This window comes from Apium graveolens, unplaced genomic scaffold (genome assembly GCF_009905375.1).
Source record: "Apium graveolens cultivar Ventura unplaced genomic scaffold, ASM990537v1 ctg8290, whole genome shotgun sequence".
NCBI classification, from domain to species: Eukaryota; Viridiplantae; Streptophyta; class Magnoliopsida; order Apiales; family Apiaceae; genus Apium; species Apium graveolens.
Window position 1 is genome coordinate 33,301 of NW_027421055.1, and position 25,321 is coordinate 58,621.

General features: G+C 34.0%; 1 protein-coding gene across 1 annotated transcript; it reads left to right on the forward strand.

The window, feature by feature from the left end:
• Positions 1 to 350: 350 nt before the first annotated feature.
• On the forward strand, positions 351 to 2,624 carry LOC141704840 (uncharacterized). Its single transcript, XM_074508003.1, has 6 exons — positions 351 to 542; positions 760 to 892; positions 1,116 to 1,270; positions 1,588 to 1,864; positions 1,978 to 2,144; positions 2,231 to 2,624. The coding sequence occupies exons 1-6, from the start codon at positions 512 to 514 to the stop codon at positions 2,404 to 2,406; spliced, it is 939 nt and encodes a 312-aa protein (XP_074364104.1). The 5' UTR covers positions 351 to 511; the 3' UTR covers positions 2,407 to 2,624.
• The last annotated feature ends 22,697 nt before the right edge of the window (positions 2,625 to 25,321 follow it).

The following is a 25,321-nucleotide window of genomic DNA, read 5'->3' on the forward strand; positions in this document are numbered from 1 at the left end:
GTTCGGGATCGTTTACACGTATCTCGACTAATCGTGAAAGCACGTCATTTACCGTCACAATCCCCTAATTAAATCCGTACATCCACCTGAAATCGAATTTAGGATTTTAGATGAATGTTTGATTTTGATTATTATCTTTGTAATGTAATGTTAAATTTTTTATTTATGTTTATTAGGAGTCATTTTTTTATTTGTATGTTCAAAATTAATAGTATACATATCAAGATTAAATACAATTAAAAAAGAGCGAATGATAAAAAGAGTCCTTTCATCTTCTACAACAAATGCATAGTATATAGCTAAGTTACTCCGCATAGTATTAGCATTCTAGTATAGCACATCCCTGTAAGTATGAGAAGTCCTTACTAATTCAAAACCTGAAAAAAAGGAATAAGATTAACTAGACTCATAAAAAGCAGCCGTATCGCAAAAATCTCAAAATATTCATCTCACTCTTGTTCTGTTTTTTTGATCACTAGGGTATTAACTATTAGTAGTCTGTTTAATATTCATGGCTATAGTCTCTGAGAAAGATGAAGAAGGTTTGATTCTAATCATCTCTGTTCCTTTTTTACTTTTAACAAAATTCGAACACTCGATATCCAGTAAGGGAGCAAAAGTAATAACAGTAGACAAACCAAGGGGTCGATGGTTATGTTTTTCTTTTGTCATGCAAGTTTTGTTGTTACAATGTTGATTCATGTTTTTAATTGTATAGTGTTGAAAATTTACATTATTTTCTTTCTGTGTAACATGCAGTGATTTCGAGAGAAATCAAAAACTATCCACAACCGGCTGATTACTTGTTCAAAGTGGAGTCTTTTTCACTCCTTGCGAAAAATTGTGTAGAAAAAATCGAGTCGAAAACCTTTAAAGCTGGAGGACACCAATGGTATCTTAATCTTTTACACTTGGATATTGCAGATAATTCTTCAATTTTTAGTATGTAGTTTTTAGTTGCGTTATGAATGACAACTAGGACAATGTGCTAATTGATAGTTTGATAGTTACTGATAAGATATCCCAAAAAGATAGTTTCGATGGCTGAAAATTTTAGTCCAGGATTGTTTTGAAATTTTACTGAATTGTACAATGAATCGAATTTTCGTTTACAGGAACATTGTAGTATATCCAAATGGCCGGAATGAAAGTGAAGGGGATAACTTATCGATATACCTGGTGCTGGCAAGCGATACTTCTAAGGAGGTCAATGCAATTTTCAGGTTCTTTTTGTTTGACCAAATTCGAGATTGGTGTCTGCTTGTTGAAGGTATGTATACTAATGTTGCAGTTTGAAGTTATCATCTTGAATAGAAAAATGTGCCTAGGTTTTGACAGTTGTGAATATAAATTTGGGCACTGGCTACTGTCGACGGGCCACTAAGCCTAAGAACATTTACTTAAAATTATTGTTTTTAGGAAGGAATTAGTTACTTTGTACTGAATTTCCCCTATACAGCTATACTACAACAAGAATAATCGCAGAACAACGTGTAAATGAAATTTAAATTTTATTTGATCCGGACGAGTAATTGTTTCTGGCTGGCTGTCAACGCAAGTTCTTGTTGTTTCCGTGTTGCAATGCAGGGAAATCAAAACGTTTTGATTGGGTGAAAAATGAGTGGGGTTATAGCAACTTCATCTCCATAGAAGATTTACAGGAACCCACTAGTGGATATTTAGTAGATGACACTTGCTTATTTGGTGTTGAGGTTTTTGTTAGTCAGAGCTCAGGTCTTCGTGAATGTTTGTCGATTTCAAATATTGCTAACACTAGCTACAACTACACATGGAATATCACCCGATTCTCAAAGTTGTCAGAGGATTGTCAATCAGATGAATTTGTTGTTGGGGGTTACAAATGGTATCGTAATCTTTCAAAAATTTATTATCATTGTATTTTGTACCTAGAAAAGAATAATGTTTTTGTTATACCACTAAATATCAGTTCTCAGTTTAAGAATGAAATTTTTTCAGGGAGCTGTGGCTCTTTCCGGAAGGGGACCCTAATAACAGAGGTTCCAGCCTTTCGGTGTATTTGGTACTACTTGATACCCCAAGTAACTCTCACGACGAGAAAGTGAAAGTGCAATTTACACTTAGACTAAAGGATCGGATTCATAAAAATCATCTACAAAACACAGGTAGGATCTTTCGTATTGACCTCTCTACAGGTATTACTTCATTAAGTTTGAAGATTTATTAATTGCAACTATATTTCCTATTGCAGATGCCTTATGGTTTAGTTTGGGTGCTGCAACTTCTAATGTCTGGGGTTGGGATTCTTTCATCCAACTAGAGGAACTTAAAGACAAAGCTAAAGGATTTATAGTTGATGATCGTTGCGTGATTGAGGCTGAACTTACCTTGTTATGTGCAACTCGTCAAAAGGCTTTGGGTTCTTGACTTTCTGCTATGTTTATAAGAACCCTGATTAGAAGGAAATGTTTTCTAGAACATGATTCTTGTTTGCACCTTTTGTTATCGTAGCAAAGTTCAACATTAAAAACTGATTATGCAGTGAACTTGATTTCATTGGAAAACTATTGTTGCTTTTCGTTACAATTATGTTTGATGAAATATAATTACCTGTTCTGTTACAATTTTGTTTGAGTGGAATATAATTACCCTAGTACTATTATGTTAAGCAGCCCTAAATTTGACATCGATCATTATTGCATTTACTTCATTGCTATTGAATAGCTGTTATGGCACACAAATGTGTGAAGTTTATCGCTGAAGAGATCAGTGCAGTGCTGACCACACGACTCTGTTTCCTTCTAAAGAAAAAGTGTAAATTTGACCGTAAAAATTAACTTCAACTTGATAGAATATTCACATATTGTTGGTCCACTAAGTTTTGCATAGTCCAATGTGTAGTTCTGGAAAATTCACACACTGAGCCAAATGATCTGGGAACTGAGGCCAGTTTCTACCCGTAAGACCATGTACTGTACTGAAATTATAGGTTAATTTTTCGTGTTTATGTGCAGGTATTCACGATACATGTACTTCAGATACCTTTATTCAGTAATAGCAAGTTGTCTTGAATGGCCGTTATTAGCAAAGAAACTCGTGAAGTTATAACTCAAGAAATCTGGGCAATGTCAACCACACAACTCTGCTTCTTCCTAAAGAAAAAAGTGTAAACTCCACCACTTTGGTAAAAAATAACTTCAACTTGATAGCATCTTCACATATTGTTAGTCCATTTAAACTGAATTGAAAACGATTAGTAGTTCATAACTGAGAACTGTTATCAATAGCACTCCAGTCAGATCCAGTTACATTCATAATTCATTGATCAATGCTGTCCAAAAATATCAGTTTTGAAATTGTACCTTAAATTTTGGCTAATAATTCTGTTTCCTCCATAGATGTTTGCAATCACATTTAAAAAGTCGCATGCATTAAAAATGTTGCCTTTTGCATAATCTGACGCTACTTAGTTCTGCAAAATTCACGCGTTGTAAGTCAAATTATGTTGAGAACAAGTTGCCTTTTAGGTTTTGCATAATCCACTGTGAAGTTCTGGAAAATTTACACACTGGGCCAACTGATTAAGGATCTGAGACCAGTTTCTACCCGTAAGACCATGTTTACCGCAGTGAAATTACAGGTCAATTTGTCGCGTTTATCAGATGGGACTAGCTGCCTTGGCTAACCGTAGTCCATACATACTGTACTGAAGCTTTAGGTGGTTTATGTGCAGGTATTCATGATACATGTACTTGGAACTTCAGATACTTTTATTCAGTTATAGCAAGTTATCAACCACTGATGATGCATTGTTAATCTGTTCTACTTCTATATCTAAGTTTATTTCACCAATGATTTGTTTCAATTCACGGTGTCTACTTTTCTTTACTTCCCTTCAAACTTCCGCTGTTTTGCAGAACAATCAAAAGTTAAACTAACAATCTCAGAGGACAAGCAAAAACTAAAGACATATAGCCAAATATATAACAAGTCAAAAGTGCAAAAACATTAACATTGTCATGTATATTCCATGTAAGTACTACTGTGCTGCTTCTAGTAAGTTCTCTTTACACTCAGTTGACAACTGAAACTAATAACTGATACATGTATATCTGATTTAACATAAACAAACATAATAAACATTATAAGAAGCTATAGATCCAGCAAATCTCTGGAACCGATGTCAATACCCTCTTCTCTTGTAATGGAGGACTGCTATATACGAGATCCATTACATTAGCCAAAAATAAAAATAAACCTCTAGTTCAAGAAAGAAACGGTACCATCTAGTGCCTTCTATTGTAACGGAGGACTGCTATATACGAGATCAACTACATTAGCCAAAAATAAAAATAAACCTCTGGTTTAAGAAAGAAACGGTACCATCTAGTGTCAGGATTCGACATGTTTATGTAGCCTTATTCTTCTGTTTAGCCTCTAGCTTGAGCCTCAGAAATATATGCAATTCCCACATTGTTTCACTGTCAATAGCATCAACATCAAGCTCAATTTCCCCATCTTCAGGTGTTGGCATGTTGGAATTCCGCTTGGCCACTATCTGCAAAATCTCATCCAGATATTCCCCACCTAAGTCTTGCAAGACCAACCCCAGTTGGTCCCTTTCCGTTATACTCATCTCTCTCTTCATCTGCGGATTTTTCTTTGCCTCCGGCACCAGACTTTTCTGCTTAGATACGGGTTTTTTAGCAGCTTCTTTACTAAATTTCATAGGGACTGCCTCTTGTGGATCCTGCTTTTTTGTATCCTGCTGAGAAGACACAACTTCTGATCGCAGAGGCTGTTGTTGACGAATTGCACGCAGATGCTCAATGTCAAATTTCTTACAAGTCTGCTCAAACAGTTCATCAAACCAATCGAGCAAATCAGTAGCCATAGTATGAACTTCCTCTTCTTTTCAATTGTACATTATTGCATTATAAAAAGTCAATCTAACATCTTTCGCAAAATCAAGCGGATTTCTATAATCACCCTTATCAAGCTTCATCCTGACAGTACCAAGATACATCGGACGCTTAACAACCAGATGATAATGAATAAGCCTTAAACCAACTACATCCACCGGATTATTAAACACCCAACCATTCCTATGAGTCATCAGCTTATCCAATATCCCACCGCACTTTTTCATCATTAGTCTCTCAACTTTTCGAATCTCCATAGGATCCAACTCCATAGTCTTCACCAAACGTTTACGTTTAGTTTCTCTCTCAGGACTTATTGACATTGTACTTTTTTTCCCTGTAATCTTAGACTTAGTTTCTCAGGACTTATCGACGTTGTATGTTTTTCCCCTGTAATTTTAGACTGATTTTCTCTCTCAGGACTTATAGACATTGTACATTTTTCCCTGTAACCTGTTTATGCAATTCGACACTCTTTACTTGATTTAACTCCAACTCACGTGCCTCGATCTTTTCTAAGATATTCTTGATACGTTCAGCTTCCAAGATACATTTTTTCTTGAGTTCCTTCAACTCACTTTTCAAATACGAACCTAGATTCGGGATCAAGTCATCATCTCGTAATAATTTCTGAGAAACGTTCACTGCTGTTTGATTACCATGTTGCATATTGTGTAAATTTTTGCTTGGTTCACGGATTAAAATTTTCAAGTTTGTGTTGCGTTTGTTGCATGGGACAGCTGACATCATTCATGTGTTTAACTATACGATGAACAACAGTCAACATACAAGTAGGACACTGTATAAAATAAAGGTTTTGTGTGTTAGGTTGTTAGAATAATATAAGATCATGAAAATGGTCATTTTATAATATTTTGAGATTTTAGAGTAACTGGTTCCTCTATATGGTATCAGAGCTCACGCTGGCAGATGACTTAGATTCGATCCGTGCTATCTCCAATATTACTCATAAATGGAGGAGAGTGTTACAATAATATAAAATCCTGAAAAATGTCATTTAATACTTCAAGGTATTTTAAGATTTTAGAATAACCGGTTCCTATATATATATAAATCGGGTGAATAAGAGCTTCGGACAATATATAGGACGAAGTGAATACCTTATTTCAATTATATTTGGATTGAATGTGAGTCGTAGACTGGATATTTAAGGGTTAGAATTGATTTGATTTTTCTAAAAGAGAATCATAAAATCTATTAATCCTAGGGAAGGGTTTAATATCATATTTGCTGGTCTTTACGAGGCTCAACAAACACTGCTCTTATAAAATGAAACGTAGTTGCCTAGATTTTTTTGATTTTTTTTCTTTTAACAAAAATATAATATTCAAATTTTTATGAAAGAAAGAAAATTTTAAAAATAAGAAAGTGTGAAAATATCAAAGAATTTTTCAAGGACTGTTTATTATGCATGGAGGAGCAATTTTGTATTTTTACCGTTTCTTTGTTCTAGAAATAAAAAAGGGAATTATGAAAATAATATTTCCCCGAATATAATACAAGAACTTGGCAAAAATGATTAATGCTATATATTTTGTACAGGGAGAGTCAGGCGTTTTGACAGTGTTAAAAATGAATGGGGTGATTCATCAGTCTAAACGAATTGAAATTACCCAGTAAAGGTTATATGGTAAACGATACTTTCCTGTTTGGGGCGGAGGTTTTTGTCACCGAAGGCACTAGTATCATGGAATGCCTTTCAATCTGGAAAGTTGCAAATGTATCCGGTAAATACAAATGGCAGCGTCGTTAGCCCACTTAAATGTCTCATTTGATTTCTTTGTTTACGGTACAAAAATATTTACAAAAATATATGTTTTAATTTTTGAAGGAAATCACACGTGCTTAAAATTATGCATAATTGAAGCGGAAGTTACGGTGCTATATATAACTAGTCAGAAGACTCTAAACTAAAATGATGATCAATAATTCTCTACCTTCATAAAAATCATCAATTAAATTTTTTCCGCTAATTTTGTGTTCGGTATTTTGTCAGAGCATCTCCAATTCATATTAGCTATATTATCTACGTGACATGAAAATATAACTATCTACTAGAAAAATGTCACTCCAAAACTATCTTATTTAGGTGTAGCTCTAGGTGGTGCTGGAATCTCGTGAACTGACAAATCTTCGTTATCACTAGATATCACTATATAGGCCTTAGAAGGGTCTGTATCTGAACTGGAACCAACACTCTCTCCCGAAAAAGGAGTAGGAGATCTGTCTCGAGCAGCTCTGTAGCCTGACATCTGGATCATAAAATAATAGAATAATAACGTACTTTTAATATAGTAATTCCTGAACTTCTAAGTCAAGGGGTCATTTTTCTCGCTGATCCCTATCTTATCTTCGAGTAGTATATACTCTAGCAGTTATAAAATACTCTTATCTATACTCTCTCGTATACGGTTATATCTTTAAGGTTCGTGTTCCTAGTAAATATAACTACAGTTCTGATACCAACTCTGTGACGCCCCCAAATCCACCATTTCGTAGATTCGGGTCGCCACGATATCAAGCTTCGCACACCTGTATTATTATTACAAACTATAGCCAAATATATCATTTATTGTGGACACCACTCCACAGATCTCATTACAGAGTCTCTCTCACGACCTGTTTATTACATAAGTCATAGAAACCTACTACTAGTCAGGCTAGCAGCTTAACTTTATTATAGATTATAGCAGTCTTCTAAATGTTGTCACCACGAACATGTTCCTTTCCCTTCCTTTGCCTTGACTGATAAGATGGTCTGTCAACCTCATTCTTTACTGTTTTGGAGAAATACAAGAATAGTAAGAGTGAGCAATTGAGTGCTCAACATGTATAAATGACTATCAGATTAAAATAATGGAAATAGGTGCCAAGAACAACAATATTTAAATGCCAAAGGGAAGATTCAACAACACATCACAATGTAACAAGGAAGCTCTTATCTGACACAATGCCACTTGATTCAAGATTAACGGGTTGTTTTCCATCCCCGGTACATCATTGATGCGATCAACTATCACAGTGTACCGTCCTCCTACGAATCTTACGATCACCCGATCATGACTCGTCATAAGAACGCCTAACACACACTTGCTAGCATAAAAGAAGGGTTAACGTCTTAACCCTCGACTGCACTCGAGCCGAATAACATGTCCACACATCGTACTTATCACAATAAATACCGTGGCTTAAATTCCACGTTGACCAGTATAGATAGACACATCCCGATTCACTTCTCAATTCACGTCACATCACATTGATTCAAAATCACATCACATATTATGGTTCGAACAATAAACCAGTCTATTGTTTAGTAAGGATATTATTTTAACATCGATATGAACAATACATCGATAAGCTTCAAACACAGGGATTATCCTGAATAATGAGAATAATCATGTCAAATGAAAATATCGATTCTTTCCGATGATAAATAGATTCGAAGGTGTTTTTGTAAGAATAGAAAGAAAGAATAAATGATCGATCTATCAATCATGAATTTTTGAAAGGATTCAATGAATTGATAAAAGGAGATTTTATAAAGGAATTAAATAATCAATCTAACTGATGAATGGATGTAAATTCAAGGATGATATAAACGGACATAAAAATTTATATTTGTCAGAAAGGGACTAAGGTAACTGTCCTGAATGATATGAGCAGTCAGGAACATAGATATAAGTTATTATTTTATTATAATTATGAGATTGAGCAAGGGGTCTTGATTAGGAAATTTCATCAAAAAGAAGTAATCGCCAATGAGGTCTCCAAAGTTTAAATCTGCAATATTCACTATCAGTAAGCAAAATATATATAAGTCATAAATAGGAAGAGAGCAGAGAAAACTTGTCTCGTATCTGATAATTAGCGTTCAAGCAGCAATACTTCCTTCCCGGTTTAAAATAATCCCGCTTTAAATTTTTTGTTCTAAAATACTACACCAAAATCAATTTAGAAGCAATATTCAAAAAAATAACTTCTCTCGTAAATCATAGCTCATATTATTTATTTCGAGGAGTTATCCAAAAAAATATAGAATATATCCTAGCGATTATTATGGGGTATTTAATCATCAAATAAAATACTAAAATATAAACTGTAGTTCTTCTCCGGTTTACATTTTATAAATGAGAATATGAATCTTGTTTTCTTTTGAAATTATCTTTCTGCATTTTATTTGTTAACCTTAGAAAATCAACAAAAATCATGATAAATGGTATCAAGCCCTTCCTTCCCTTCCTTCCTCGGATACCATAAACTCAAATTTCATCGATCAACATAAGGACCTTAATACCCAAATCAGTGAATTGATAGAAAGAGTTAGGTTACAAGGTGCTAATATACAATCGATTCTACAACCTCAATTAACAATTAACGCGCAATCGACTTTCGGGACTCAACAACAAGGAGGAACCCATAGCAATTTGAATCTCTTCACTATGGGCGGTGCTACAGAGTTGGAGGTTGGTGAACCACCGGTAAACTTTATCCCTGACTATACAACTTATGCTTCTCGGTATAACATGTTAGAACATCAAAATGCCAATCCATATTTTTACCCTTCATCCTTTACATCTGCTTATACACCTCCCGTTTACATGCATCATTCCACTTCCCAACAACCTCATTCTCTAAACACAATGTATATTTGCCACTCCAATGAACCCTAACTAGTGCCTACACCTGATTTTTACAACTCCAAAATTTGTGCACCTAAGATGTTTGACATAAATCCTCTTAGAGAACCTGTGGTCCAAGCTATCGTTCCAAGCCCTAGTGTTACTTATGATTCTACTCCCTTCAGTTCTAGTGGGAATCTGATTCAAGGTTTTTAAAAAATTGGTGAAAATCAATCTTATAGGTTACCATTTTTTGATGGTATTGATCCACAAGGATGGATATTGAAGGCTTGGAAATATTTTGAATTCAAATTTGTGTTAGACACCGATAAGATAAAAGTAGCAGGACTTCATTTTGAAGGCAGAGCTCTTACTTGGTATAGTGGTTTTATCAAAAATGAAATAAAAATGTTAACTGGAAAAATTTCTACATGATTTGTTGGTCCATTTTGATGATTATAATGTGGATCTTTGCAAACTGGTGAATCCTTTGAGTAGCAACCAGCAGTGCTCGGTTGATGAGTATGTGATTGAATTTTCACAAACTAAGGAGTTGGCTGAAATTATTATGGTTTTGTATTTACAGTGGATATACTTGCTCATAATTTTATAAATGGTCTCAAAGAAGAAATTCGGGAAACTGTCGATTTGTGGTCATTTAAAACATTGCAAGGGGCCGTTAATTGGGCTAAGTTTCAAGAGTTGCAAATCGAAGAGAGCTTATTGTTTGAAGCCGCTGAAGTAGAATACGAGATGTATGAAGTTATGAAATGCATGTTCAAACAAAATTCATTTCCTGGTGAAGAAACAAGAGGATGTGTGGAAGGCACTGGTACAACACCTTCTGTATATTCCTTATTAGATGTTAAATTTATGCCTGGTGACACTAATTTGGGAAGCGAAATCTTTAATAGAAAGAGGCTGAATAATTTAGATAAGAGTGAGAAGGATGATAAAATATCTCAGTTGGATAACAAACTCATCCACATCTTTATAATGAAGAACAAGAGTACATGCGTTGAAGCTTGTGAATTGAAACTGTGCCCCTTAAAATTTTTCCCCGGACCTGGGGATAAGTCATTTTTTTTTTGTGAATAACAAGGGTGAACAAATTGCTGAAGCAAAACAATCTTCGAGGATTTTTACCAGTTTGAGAAAATTTATCGAGGTTGTCCCTTTCCATGCTGCTAAGAACACTACTTACTGCTATAACTGTGCATGCTCACTCTAGTGCTTCACAAAGGCAAGAAACAAGAATATTTTATGTCATTTCTGGCTATAAGGTGATTCAGATTTTCTACGAGCTCACAGAAATTGATATCAGTTATGGTTTAGATAAAAAAATTAGCAATGTTGGTACGAAAAATGTGCTTAACTTTGATCCTGGAGGCAGTTCACCTGACATAGCTACTGAAAATGGTATGTTTGAAGTTAAGGTTAGAGTTGCTGACAGTGAAATGGGAGGCGAATACCTTAGTTATATGATGGTAAATCATAATGTTCAAGAGTTTAAAGGAAAGAAGAGGATAGACATCGGTGGTAATACTAGAACCTTTAGAAGATTGAAGGCTTTAAAAATATAATCTACTTCTCAAATCGCAGAAATGGATAAGGCTGTTTATCAACTTCATGTCAATGAGTACGGTACGCAGCTATATAGTACTGTCCTAAAAGCTGAGTTATGTCATTTTAAAGGTGTTAATAGTACAACAATGTCTTTGTATGCAAGTTGTTTTGCAATTGAGGATGCAAGACTGTTGTTTACATACTTAAACAAGAGAAATAAAGAGTTTGTTAAGAACTTAATTGCTTGGGCACCATTTTTACCTGAGATTGCTAATAATTTTGGCGACATTGCATCAATGACTTGCGTGAAGCAACACGCTGGCTATATCAAATAGTTCTAAGGAGGGATGTCAATTATTTTGTTGCAATAGTTAATATGCTTATGCACTTTGATTATGCTGAAATAGCAATAAATTTAGTACCAACTTGTGTTAAGTCTCTGAGGTTGTGTGATGAATCCAATGTGGAATTGTGGGAGTTGTATAACTATGTCCTTTTGACAGAAAATTGCTATGGTCAAAACAAGATGTTTGATTCCGATCAAGGGATGCCTAAACTTTTCAATTATGTCATCATCACCATTGTAAGTATTGAACTGACCATGCGGCAACTATTTGATTTTCAGGCTGTAATTTTGATGTATACTATCTTGCAGACTATATGGAGAGGTGTACTTGGTACTACATTCTCTAATTTGGGCTTTGCATTCACTGTAAATAGAGAATATGTTGTGCTCTTAAAGGCTGCTAAAACTATTGATATGATCACCGGGGATTTAAGGGAAGCTGATAACCTAGGAAGCACGGACACTTCAAAAAGGGCGCCGTACCCGTGTCCGACACGGCCGACACGGCGACCCGACACGGCGACACGCGCCCGACACGGCTGAATACGTGTCCGACACGACAGAAAAAGGCAACCGACACGCGAACTGACACGCGACCGACACGGCCCACCGACTCAGCCCATAAAAAAAGCCCAAAATCATCTTTAAGAAGCCCAAAATCTTTTTTTAAAAGCCCAACTCATCTTATATTAACCTTAATTTTGTGTCTCTCTCTTTTATAACCCACCTCTTCATCTTTCATCTGAACACAGAACCCTATCTTTATACAATCAAATATATACATCTATCTATCTATATATATATATATATATAACACGTATAGCTGCTATTGTTTTATAGATGATTATTTGAATGAAAATGTAGAATAGATCTTCCACTAGTTTATCAATATTATGAATGAATATTATGAAGGAAACTCTATTATTATTATAAATGAAGTAGTTCAATATTTGACATATACAAATCTTATATTTTTTATATTTTTATTACCTTTTTTTTGCCGTGTCCCGTATCCAGGACACTTCGATAATTGACGTATCCCCGTATCCCCCTGTCCAGTATCCCGTGTAGCCGTATCGGTGTCGGTGCTTCCTATCTGTTAACCAATACTCTGAGCCACTAGCTAGTCAGAAAGAACACCTGAAAAAGCTGGTTGATCATATGTTTAGCTGGAAAGTTCATGTTGATCGGGAAGAATCAGATGGCTCACTTGGATGTCTAAGGTACCGATATGAAACTATAAGTTCGGATGGGTTAAGCCTGGATAAATTTGGACTTTTTTTTGCTCTTTGCTTACTAAAGGAGATCAGGATGATGGTAAAGTTGATATCAACTCTCGAAATGACTCATCCTTGGACAAGGATATTTTTAAGGAGGAGGTATTGTCATAAATTGGGCTCGATACTATTATTGGGCCAGATTGTTCTTGGGCCAGGGAAGAGTGTTGGACCAATAGATAGACTTGGGCTTAAGAGTAGACCGACGAGTGTTCCAGTTGCTTATAAACTGTAGTTCTTCTCCGGTTTACATTTTATGAATGAGAATATGAATCTAGTTTTCTTTTGAATTTATCTTTCTGCATTTTATTTTGTTTGAAAATACACCTAGAGGGGGGGTGAATAGGTGATTATGGCTAACTAGGATTACTTTTAGATTTTACCCGATAATAGCTTACTGAGATTTTACCAACTGAACTATAATCTGACAATGATAGTAAGCTGAGATGACTAAATGCAATGCAGAAAATAATGTGCAGGAAAGTAAATAGAACACACAAGAATTTTAGCCAGGTTCGACCCCTAAGCCCCTATGGTCTACGTCCTGGTCCCTTACCAACTTGGTAAGAGAATATATTATTGATCAATGAAGGTTACAACTACAAGATACAACAATATATCTCCCTTTATCCCAGCTGCTGATAATGGCTTGCTGAAACCCTGTTTAAGAACCTGCTCTCTAAGTACTATACTACCCCGTAGTACAAACTCCTCTAGCAAGTACCACTAAACCCTTGTTTCCCTAACCAACTTATCCAGCAACTAATCAATACAATTTGAACAATACAAATCAATGATAAAGATTACAACTCAAACTATAAACTCTCTCTAAGATAAAACACGTGTATATATTTAGAGCTCGAGAGTATTTTGAAATCAATAAAGATCAGGAGTTGTATGTGTTCTTGCTTGCAAATTCGTCTTTTTATAAAACTGCAAGAAAACCTCTTATATAACCACACATTAACGTTTGAAAACAGCCTCAACAAATTACAACGGCTAGAATCCAATTCTACCGTGTAAGATCGTTGGGATGGTTTTCAACATTCATGTATACGTTAGATAGAAGAGAAACACAGAAGTCCAACGTTCAGAAAATATCTCTTCTATTTAGTAGAGGATAAAACGTTTTAATCAGAAGATAGAAGAAAGAGTTTGAAAGAGAAACAAACTCCTATTCTTTAGGAAATCAATTTGAATGAGTAAAAACGTTTTATAAATGAGCTCTCTATATATCATGCACGTATATTATATTAGAGAAGTCCTTACAACTGATATATTTGAAGATCCTATAAAATCTCCATGAAATTCGACTTCCTTGTTGAATCTGGACTGTGCATCTTGGCTTGCTGTTATTCTGACACTGTTGATCATAGCTTGCTGAAATAGATTACTATCTTATGATAGCTTGCTGTCATGATACTTACTTAAACAGCAATGACATTAAGCTGTTATATCTTGCAAACATTCTCAAATAACAACATGATGGCTTGCTGTGTTGTGATCATCAAAACTAAGGATTTACAATCTCCCCCTTTTTGATGATTACACACATTTAGGAGAATTATAAAAACTCCCCCTAAATCTATGCATATCTCAAAATTGTATAACCTGTTACTGCAATTAAAATATAAATGACACACATGCATATCCAAAATAACCAACATAGCAGCATTATATCATTACATCAATTCTTAAAAACTAAAAGTCAATTAAGTCTTAAATAACAGCCAACATTAACCAAGTAGCATCATAAACCAAGTAGCATCATAAACCAAGTAGCAAACCACAGATTAAACATAAGCCAACAGATAGTCTTAATAATCAGGCATAAACATAAATATAAGTCTCCTAAATTACTCCCCCTTAAAGCATCAAAAAGATTCAGGTTGAGGGCTGATCAGAATTAAAAGATAAAGCATCAAAACACACAAACAAGTAACAACAGATAATGACAAACAGATAATGACATATCATAATTAAAAAATTAAATTAAACACAAAATTGCCATTTTAATAACCCATCATAGTAAGCTAACATTAAAAGTGATAGTAAGCCAACATTACCAAATTTCCAATGATAGCTTGCCATTATACACTGCACATGCCAAGTTCCCTTCGAATGGTAGAAAATCTTGCTTCGCCAAGGGGTTTTGTAAAGATATCTGCCAATTGATATTCAGTAGGTACAAAAACTAATTCAATCTTACCTTTGACAGCATTATCTCTCAAGAAATGATGACGAACATCAATATGCTTTGTTCTTGAGTGATTAACTGGATTCTTTGATATGTTGATGGTGCTAGTGTTGTCACAATAGATTGGAACTTTGCCACACTCGATTCCAAAATCTCGTAGAGTCTGAATCATCCACAAAATTTGAGAGCAACAGCTACCAGCTGCCAAATACTCACCTTCTGCTGTGGATAATGCAACTGAAGTTTGTTTCTTACTTTGCCAAGATACGAGACTTTGTCCTAAATATGTACAAACACCACTTGTACTCTTTCTATCAGTTTGACAACCTGCATAGTCAGCATCACTATACCCCACAAGATCAAATGAGCTTGTAATAGGATAAAATAACCCAAGATTAATAGTCCCACTTAAATATCGAAATATTCTTTTAACTGCATTTAAGTGTGATTCCTTAGGTTTAGCTTGAAAACGAGCACAAACACATACACTATACATAATATCTGGCCGAGAAGCAGTAAGATATAAAAGACTACCAATCATACCTCTATACTTCTTGATATCAACATCTTTACCTTTTTCATCCGATGTCAGCTTGCTATTTTGATTCATTGGAGTAGATTTCGGCTTGACATTGTCAAAACCAAATCTGGTCAGCAAATTCTTGACATATTTTGATTGATGCACATAAATTCCATCTTTAGATTGTTTAATTTGGAGCCCCAAGAAATAATTGAGCTCACCCATCATGCTCATGTCAAATTCACTGCTCATACACTTAGAAAACCACTCACACATAGAATCATTAGTGGATCCAAAGATTATATCATCTACATATATCTGGACAATCAAAATATCATTACCATTTTGCTTAGTAAATAAAGTAGGATCAATTTTACCTCGAATGAAGCCATTTTTGATCAAAAACTTACTAAGCCTCTTGTACCAAGCCCTTGGTGCTTGCTTTAAGCCATATAATGCCTTCTTAAGCTTGTAGACATAATCTGGATATTGTCCATGTTCAAAACCAGGGGGTTGCTTGACATAGACTTCCTCTTCCAGAAATCCATTAAGAAAAGCACTTTTGACGTCCATTTGATGTAGCTTGATCTTCTTGTAGCATGCATAAGCAAGAAGCATCCTAATTGATTCCAATCTAGCTACTGGAGCATAAGTTTGATCAAAGTCAATGCCTTCTTGTTGGTTGTACCCTTGTGCTACGAGCCTTGCTTTATTTCGAGTAACAGTACCAAATTCATCCACTTTATTCTTGAAAATCCATTTTGTACCAATGATTGAAGCATCCTTTGGTGGCTTGACCAGTTCCCAAACATCACATCGTTCGAATTGATTGAGTTCTTCTTGCATAGCCGTGATTCAATTTTCATCTTCAAGTGCTTCTTTGACATTCTTGGGTTCCTCTTGAGCTAAAAATGCAGCATAAGCACAAAAATTTACAGTGCCTTTTCTTGTCTTGAGACCATCAGAAATATCACCAATAACCTGTTCTGGAGGGTGATTCTTCACTGTCCGTGTAGCTTTTGGCAATGAATGCTTTGCAATATCTTCATGTGAAGTCTTCCTTATCTTAGATGGAGGAGCTAAGTCTTCACCATCATAGATTGACATTTTATCCTTTGCTCTATTTCCTCTAGGACCATCAAGAGTCATCTTTGCCATCTTTACAATTGCATCATCAACTGGAGTAGAAGTTTCTGCTTACTGATTTTCTGAGACAGTTTCAATTTCAGCTTGCTGTTTTCCAGAATCAGTCTCTGTTTCAGCTTGCTGTTTTGGAGTAGCCTTCTCTGTTTCAGCTTGCTGTTGTCCAGCTTCACCTGCATCATCTTCCTCGTCTCTTGGAAGATCATTGTTAGGTTCTTGAAAAGTAACATCTATAGATTCCTCAACAATATGCTTAGACAAATTATAAACTCTATAGGTTTTACTATTCATAGAATAACCAAGAAATATAGCTTCATAAGATTTAGCATCAAATTTACCATCATTACCAATTGTCTTGAGCACAAAACACTTTGAGTCAAAGATTCTGAAGTAACTGATGTTGGGCCTCTTTTTCTTGAGCAATTCATATGGAGTCTTGTCCAAAATAGGTCTTATCAATACTCTATTCAGAACATAGCATGCTGTGTTGACTGCTTCTGCCCAAAAACTTCTAGGTAACTTGCTTTCTTGCAACAAAGTCCTTGCTGTCTCTTGCAGTGATCTATTCTTGCGTTCCACCACACCATTTTGTTGTGGAGTCCTTGGAGCCGAGAATTCATGTGATATTCCTCTTTCTTCACAATAAGTAACAAAGTCTTTTTGGAATTCACCACCTCGATCACTCCTTATTCCTATAAGCTTTGTATTGAGCTTATTCTCAAGTAATTTAATTAGTTTCTCAAACTCAATAAAAGCAGCATCTTTAGTTCTAAGAAACAATACCCATGTAAAACGAGAATAATCATCAACAATTACAAAATCATATTGCTTACCTCCTATACTTTTATAAGCTTCTGGACCAAATAAGTCTAAATGTAAAAGTTCTAAGGGTTTAGAAGTAGATACCATTTTCTTTGCTTTGTGAGTACTTCTAATTTGCTTGCCTAATTGGCATGCCGAACACACCTCAGTCTTGACATACTTGATTTTGGGTAAACCTTTGACTAGCTTCTTCTTTGAAAGCTTGTTAAGTAAGTCCATGTGAGCATGACCCAATCTTCTATGCCAAACATAAGGATCAGTGTCTATTGCAGCAAGACAGCAAGCTGTTTTCTGCAACTCAAAGTCCAAAATATATATATTTCCTTCCCTTCTAGCAACTAGGGGGACTTTGTTAGTACCAATATTAATAATACACTTATCAATACCAAAGTTAACAGTATGACCATCATCATATAACTGACTTATGCTAAGCAGATTATATTTAAGGCCTTTAACATATTGAACTTTATCAATTGAAATGTGTTTATTACCTATTTTACCTTTGCCAAGAATTTGAAGAGTTTTGCTATTACCAATAGTCACTCTTCCACCCTTTTTCATCTGAAGACTCAAGAATTGTGCTTTGTCTCCACTCATATGTCTAGTACATCCGCTATCTAAAATCCATTGAGTTGATTTGACTCGAGCGGCAAGACACATCTACAAAACAAATAAAACAACTCAACCTTTTGGTACCCAAAGTTTGTTGGGTCCGACATGGTTAGCAGATAAAACATATAATACATGTAAATCAGATTTCTTTATCCATTTTTGGATAAATCTAGGTGATTTAACTCTGCCAGCCTGATGATGGTAAGCTGTCTTTGTTCTGCCATTCTGATCATGGTAAGCTATTTTCTGTTTGTTTCCTCCATGGTATGATTTTTTTCCATTCTGAACTTTGCAATGCTTTTCAAGATGCCCTTTCTTTCCACATCTGTTGCATATCTTCCAAGGCATAGCATAATCATAGGGTATGCCATGTTTTCCTTCATATCTTAGAGCTTTGTCCTTCTTGTTTGCATTCATTCCAATTCCTTCTCTGACCAATGGAATATTTGTGTTGTTCATCATAGATTTGAGACTTTCTTCTCCTTGAACAAACGATCCCATGCCCTTTTTCAGATCCTCCACTTCCTTTGTGAGCAGATCAATCTTTTCAGCTTGCTGATTTATGATTTCAGCTTGCTGAGATGGTTCTTCTGCTTGATTTGAAGGTGTTGCATCTATTGATTCTCTGAGTTTGAACAGCTTCAAACATTCATCCCTTGCTTCAATCTCCTTCTTTAACTCTGTGATCTCCATTAATTGAGTCTTGTTTCTTTTGAGGAGAATGTTGTTGAAGTTTTCCACATGACTAACTTTAGCTTGAAGATCCTTGATTTCAGCCTCTTTGTCAGCTTGTGTAGGTACCTTCTTGTCAATCCAAGTATCTACTTTGCTCATCAAATCTTGAACCATAGTCTTGAGATAATTATTCTTCTCTTTTAGCTTGCTATTTTCAGCTTTAAGAGAATAATATTCACCCATAGATACATTCTTACATTCCTGCATGGTTAGTGGTTCCAAAATAATATTTTCAGAAGATAAATTATATTTACAAGAGTTTACCTCACTCTGATCTTCTTCTGAATCACTTTCTAGGTATCCACTTTCTGAATTTCCTCGAACAGAATCATCATCAAGTCCAACTAGGGCAAGATTGACCATGTCTGATCTTTAGAATCCTTGTTGGGCTTCTTGTTGTTGGAAAATCTGCCTTTATCTCTTTTCAGCTTGTTCTTCTTCTCGATCATCTTTCTGATCTTCCTGGATATTAAAGCTAGTTCTTCGTCTGACTCATCTTCAGATTCCAGTAAGCTATCATTAGTGTGAAGAGCTAATTGCTTCATTTGAGCAACTGGAGCTTGTATAGAACTTGATTGGCTTTCCTTGATTTTGCTTTCAAATTGTTCCAATTCTGCAAAAACAGCCAATTGATCCATAGTATCTATAGTTGGAGAGGATTCTAGAGCTGTTACCTTTGGTTCATAGATAAATGGCACAACACTAAGTATCTTCATGTTGATTTCCTCTTGTGGGATATGTTTGCCAAGCTGCTTTAAGGCATTCAGATTTATCTGGAATCTAGCTTGACTTTCTCGAATAGTTTCTCCGTCTTGAAGCTTGAAATTTCCAAACTCATTCATTAGTTTACTCAATTTCACCTTTCTTAAACTCTTGGATCCTTCATGATACAATTCCAGAGTATCCCATATCTCTTTAGCTGATTTGCATGAAGAGACTTTATCACATTCACTAGGACATAAACCATTCATGAGAGAATTTCTAGCCTTTCCATTGAAGCTGTATTTGATTAGTTCAGCCTCTGTGAGATCATCAACGTCTCTCACTTTGCCTTCTTTGTCCTTGAACTCAAAAGGACCCTTCTGAACAACTCTCAAAGCTAGTGGCTCCCTGGATAGATACACTTCCATGCGACCTTTCCACCAGTTATAGTTTTCTGTACCAAGCAAGAGAGGTGCTCGGTAATCTGAAGTTCCTTCGGGATATTTGTCAGCCATTTCGATCGAATACTATTCCTGTTACAGAAAGATTAGTATACCAATGCTCTGATACCAACTGAAAATACACCTAGAGGGGGGGTGAATAGGTGATTATGGCTAACTAGGATTACTTTTAGATTTTACCCGATAATAGCTTACTGAGATTTTACCAACTGAACTATAATCTGACAATGATAGTAAGCTGAGATGACTAAATGCAATGCAGAAAATAATGTGCAGGAAAGTAAATAGAACACACAAGAATTTTAGCCAGGTTCGACCCCTAAGCCCCTATGGTCTACGTCCTGGTCCCTTACCAACTTGGTAAGAGAATATATTATTGATCAATGAAGGTTACAACTACAAGATACAACAATATATCTCCCTTTATCCCAGCTGCTGATAATGGCTTGCTGAAACCCTGTTTAAGAACCTGCTCTCTAAGTACTATACTACCCCGTAGTACAAACTCCTCTAGCAAGTACCACTAAACCCTTGTTTCCCTAGCCAACTTATCCAGCAACTAATCAATACAATTTGAACAATACAAATCAATGATAAAGATTACAACTCAAACTATAAACTCTCTCTAAGATAAAACACGTGTATATATTTAGAGCTCGAGAGTATTTTGAAATCAATAAAGATCAGGAGTTGTATGTGTTCTTGCTTGCAAATTCGTCTTTTTATAAAACTGCAAGAAAACCTCTTATATAACCACACATTAACGTTTGAAAACAGCCTCAACAAATTACAACGGCTAGAATCCAATTCTACCGTGTAAGATCGTTGGGATGGTTTCCAACGTTCATGTATACGTTAGATAGAAGAGAAACACAGAAGTCCAACGTTCAGAAAATATCTCTTCTATTTAGTAGAGGATAAAACGTTTTAATCAGAAGATAGAAGAAAGAGTTTGAAAGAGAAACAAACTCCTATTCTTTAGGAAATCAATTTGAATGAGTAAAAACGTTTTATAAATGAGCTCTCTATATATCATGCACGTATATTATATTAGAGAAGTCCTTACAACTGATATATTTGAAGATCCTATAAAATCTCCATGAAATTCGACTTCCTTGTTGAATCTGGACTGTGCATCTTGGCTTGCTGTTATTCTGACACTGTTGATCATAGCTTGCTGAAATAGATTACTATCTTATGATAGCTTGCTGTCATGATACTTACTTAAACAGCAATGACATTAAGCTGTTATATCCTGCAAACATTCTCAAATAACAACATGATGGCTTGCTGTGTTGTGATCATCAAAACTAAGGATTTACATTGTTAACCCTAAAAAATCAACAAAAATCATGACTCTCTCTCCCCCCTCTCTTTTTTCTTCTCCTTCTCTCTTCTCTCTCGACTCCCCCTTAGTCTAACCAACGCCACCACCGCCTCCGGTGGTCGTTCCGTTTTCTCCCCACCAAAAACCAAACACAATCATCCAACCCTCATTAAACAATTCAATCAACAATTTATCTCCCAAAATTCTTACTTCTACAAAATTCAATTTAATCAATTAAACCCAAAATCAATTCAGTCCTATTCTAATTCTAATAGCCATAGCCCAAATGCCAAATTACTTAGAAACAGTTCAATAAATAGAAGTAAAATAACATGACAGGAACTAATTAATCAATTAATTAGTATTACAAAATCATCAAAACTACCCATACTCATTTATTCCTAATTCATACCATTGTCCCTAATATTCATAGCACTAATAATTTTTCTTATTCAATAATCAAATAATCATACACAAAATCCAATAATAAACCCATAAATAGATGCCAAAAGAAAAGAAAGAAAGTATTAGTAAATACCTTAATATTAGTTGATTGATCAAAGGCTACTTGAAATCACTTCTCAAAATAAAATCAACCTAACTTGATCCTTGCTCTTCTACTCTTCTTTACCCAACAAATCACACTTTAATACTAATAATTAATTAAGTTGAAATAGAACCAATTTGGGGATTTTAGAAGTGGGTTAGATTAGGGGTAAAATGCCCTATTTATACACATTTTTAACTAAGGTTAGGATTAATAAATTATTCAACTCTAGTATATTTAGTAGATTTAAGAATTATCCCCCATGCTCTAGAATTTTCTATATTAATATATTTCTAATTTCTCTAATCACTCATTTAATATATTTAAGAGGTATAAATAATAAAATTACTAAACACTCCTTTAAAAAAATTGCTTGTATATAAAAATATTTGAGGGATAGTATATGCTAAAATAATTTATTTAGAACCTCGAAAATTAAAATTTTTAAATAAAAATTCGTATAATTCAAAAATAAACAAGAAAATAAAAATAAAAATAAAATAGTGACGAGATTTGCATACATGTAAGTCAAAATAATTCCTCCTTTATTCTTTTCTAAAAGAAATAATAGAAAGATATCACCAATCTTTTTTAAGAAATAAATTCTTAATCGAGAGAATATCCAAAATAATAAAAATAATGGATATTTGTGAAATAAAATATTAATAATTAAAGGTACAACACTTTGTTATAAAAAGGGTCTCTTTGAACAATTAGCATCCTAGTTTGAATAATTAAATAACACGAGTCATTTATCAATTTAGTATTAAGAGTTTAATATTAAATCGAGTTACTAAGTGACCAACAATAGAGCTTCCTAAAAATTGGATTCTCGATTAATTAAATAGGAATCGTATATCTCATGATTTATTAAATGTTTCTACTTGCACTACGAAACGACCCATTATCTAACATATTAGGATATATTAACAATATTATTCTATGTCTAAAATTTCTCGGGCGTTACAATTTAATACAAAATTAAATCGATAAATCAAAACAATAAAAATTAAAATTATATTAATTTTTTAAATTAATAAAAATTAATAAATTAATAATATTATAAATAAATATATTCATTCCATCACTCAATCAAACACCTGATATCAAGAATGATACCTCAACCATATACCACAATAACCCGATTCCTCATTTCAACCTCATACCACTTCACGAACCAAACGACCCCTCAAAGAGCTCTACAATGACGTGCCACTAATCCTTTAGGAAGATGTTGTCTAAAATAATATTATAAAAATAATGATTTAGTAAAATTTGCTGAAACTTATACACTCTTGTAAAATTGGTTAGATTATTTTAAATTATTAGAAACAAAATATATTATTTTTTATGCTAAATTAGTCATAGTCCGGGGAGGAATTTGGGAGATCAAAGGGAGCCCTGGTCCCGGTCAACTCCAGAATAATCTCAAAATTTTAATATAAAAATTTAAAATTTACTAAGAATTTTTCTTTTGGTCCCCCTAAATATAAAAAAACATTGATATTAAGAATTGGCTACACAAATTTTATTGATTTTGTTAAATATTTTATCTAAAATAATATGGGTTAGATGGAAATTAGTGAATTTATTCATTTAATCTTAATTACTTAATAGTAAATAAAATAAATATGTAAGATAGTATAATTTGAGATAAAAAAAATATATCGATTAAGTATCAAAAACAAAACACCTCCCTTGAACTCCAAAAATCCCTAATAGACACATATTTACAATCTCTGATTTCGCCTCTATATCTCTTCCCTCCCTTTGAATCTCATCAGTAAATATGAGCAAAAGAAAAGAAATTACATTATATTTACAACCCAAGAAGAAACAAACTATTTGCGAAAATGAAACACAACCTACTCCTACTGCTGCCTCGGTTGAAGTCACTAGAGATGGTGATCTTGGAGTAATTTTTGCCCAGACAAACAACAATTCTGAGCAACATCATGTTAATAAAGGTATTGACTCTAAGAATATTGATGAAAGTATTATTTTTAGTTCATTGATACGTGATCCTGGTTTGCGAAAGCAAATTGAGACTTATGATCCAAATAAAAAAGTTTTAGTGAAGAGGATATATATTGATCTTGGTCCATATCAACCTGTGCAAGTTTATCCTTTCTCGGGTCCAGAACATCATCCCTATCGATTTCAAAAATTTTGGTTTGAGAAATTTCCTTGTTAGATTATTCACCAGAAAAAGATGCAGCATATTATTTTTATTATTTTTCTTTTGCTAAAAATCCATGAAAAATGTGTGGTTTCAATACATTTACTATCAAGAGGTTTAACACTTAGAGGAAAGTAAATAATGAAAATTATTGTGTTTTTAGATGTCGTGTTGGGAAATGAGATGGTTCTAATTCAGCTCATAATTTTGAGACCAAATGTTATTATAATCTCAAAAATCAGCCATGTCACTTGGAGAAGATAGTAGAGAAACAAAGTGCAGAAGAAATCAAACAAAATCGAATGCGTCTTAAAACATCAATAGATGTAATCAAATGGTTGACATTCCAAGCTTGCGAAAGCTGAAACTGAAAGAATAATTATAATTTTCTTGAGATACTAAAACTTTCGGTTTCTTACAATCCTCAAGTAGAAAAAATTATTTTAGAAAAAGCTCCAAAAAAGGCGAAATATACTTCACCAAAAATTCAAAAAGAATTTTTACATGTGTTTACCAGGAAATTGCAAAGTTTAATTTGTTGGGAGATTGATGATGCCAAACATTGTTTGATTGTGGATGAATCTAGAGATATCTCCAAAAGGGAGCAAATGGCTATTTTTTATTGACGAGATCACTGATTCATTTTATTTAATAAAAAAGACGCGCATCTTAAATAAATCGGTATGCTTTCTACTTTCATGAATTTGATCCCCAATGTCAGATTTCTGGTTTCCTCCTGGTTTCCTCCCTGGTCATTATATCCTATATATAATTAGCGTAAGGCACTTAAAATAGTACAGTTTGATGCTTTGGTCTGTAAGGTTAGATGGTTTGGTCGTCAGGGTTAATAATGTCATTTAAAAACTAAAGATAATTATCCACTTCACAAGCTTGGGTTGTATATAAGTTCAAAGCACAAAACTACTCAATTTTTTTAAAGTAGTTTTCCAAATGAACTCATATAATAAAAATATAGTTTGTTCAATTAAACTCATTCTAATCATTAATAATATGTAATTATTTTAGATAAAAACCTTACACCAATATAAAAAAACTACAGAACCAAATGAATAAATAAAAAATAAATACATAAACAAAAAAGCCTAAAAAATATAAAATAAATTACATTAGTTATTTAACACATCAGATATTACAACAAATAAACATTCAATTAAAAACTAAAAAAAACAAATTATAAAATCATAATAGGCATAAAAACACTATAACAAAATTTTATATTATTTACATATATAAGCATGATTGAAATTAAAAGTAAATAAAAATTAATTTATTAAACATATTGCATGACATGTTAAAATTTATTTTGCACTATATTAATATGAAAT

What these genes read in the sequence shown, in the direction of transcription:
- LOC141704840 (XM_074508003.1), top strand. Translation starts at nt 512, where the DNA reads ATGGCTATAGTCTCTGAGAAAGATGAAGAAG. An exon ending in GTTGTTGGGGGTTACAAATG is followed by an intron (nt 1,865 to 1,977) that starts GTATCGTAATCT and finishes AAATTTTTTCAG; the next exon opens with GGAGCTGTGGCTCTTTCCGG. An exon ending in AAATCATCTACAAAACACAG is followed by an intron (nt 2,145 to 2,230) that starts GTAGGATCTTTC and finishes TTCCTATTGCAG; the next exon opens with ATGCCTTATGGTTTAGTTTG.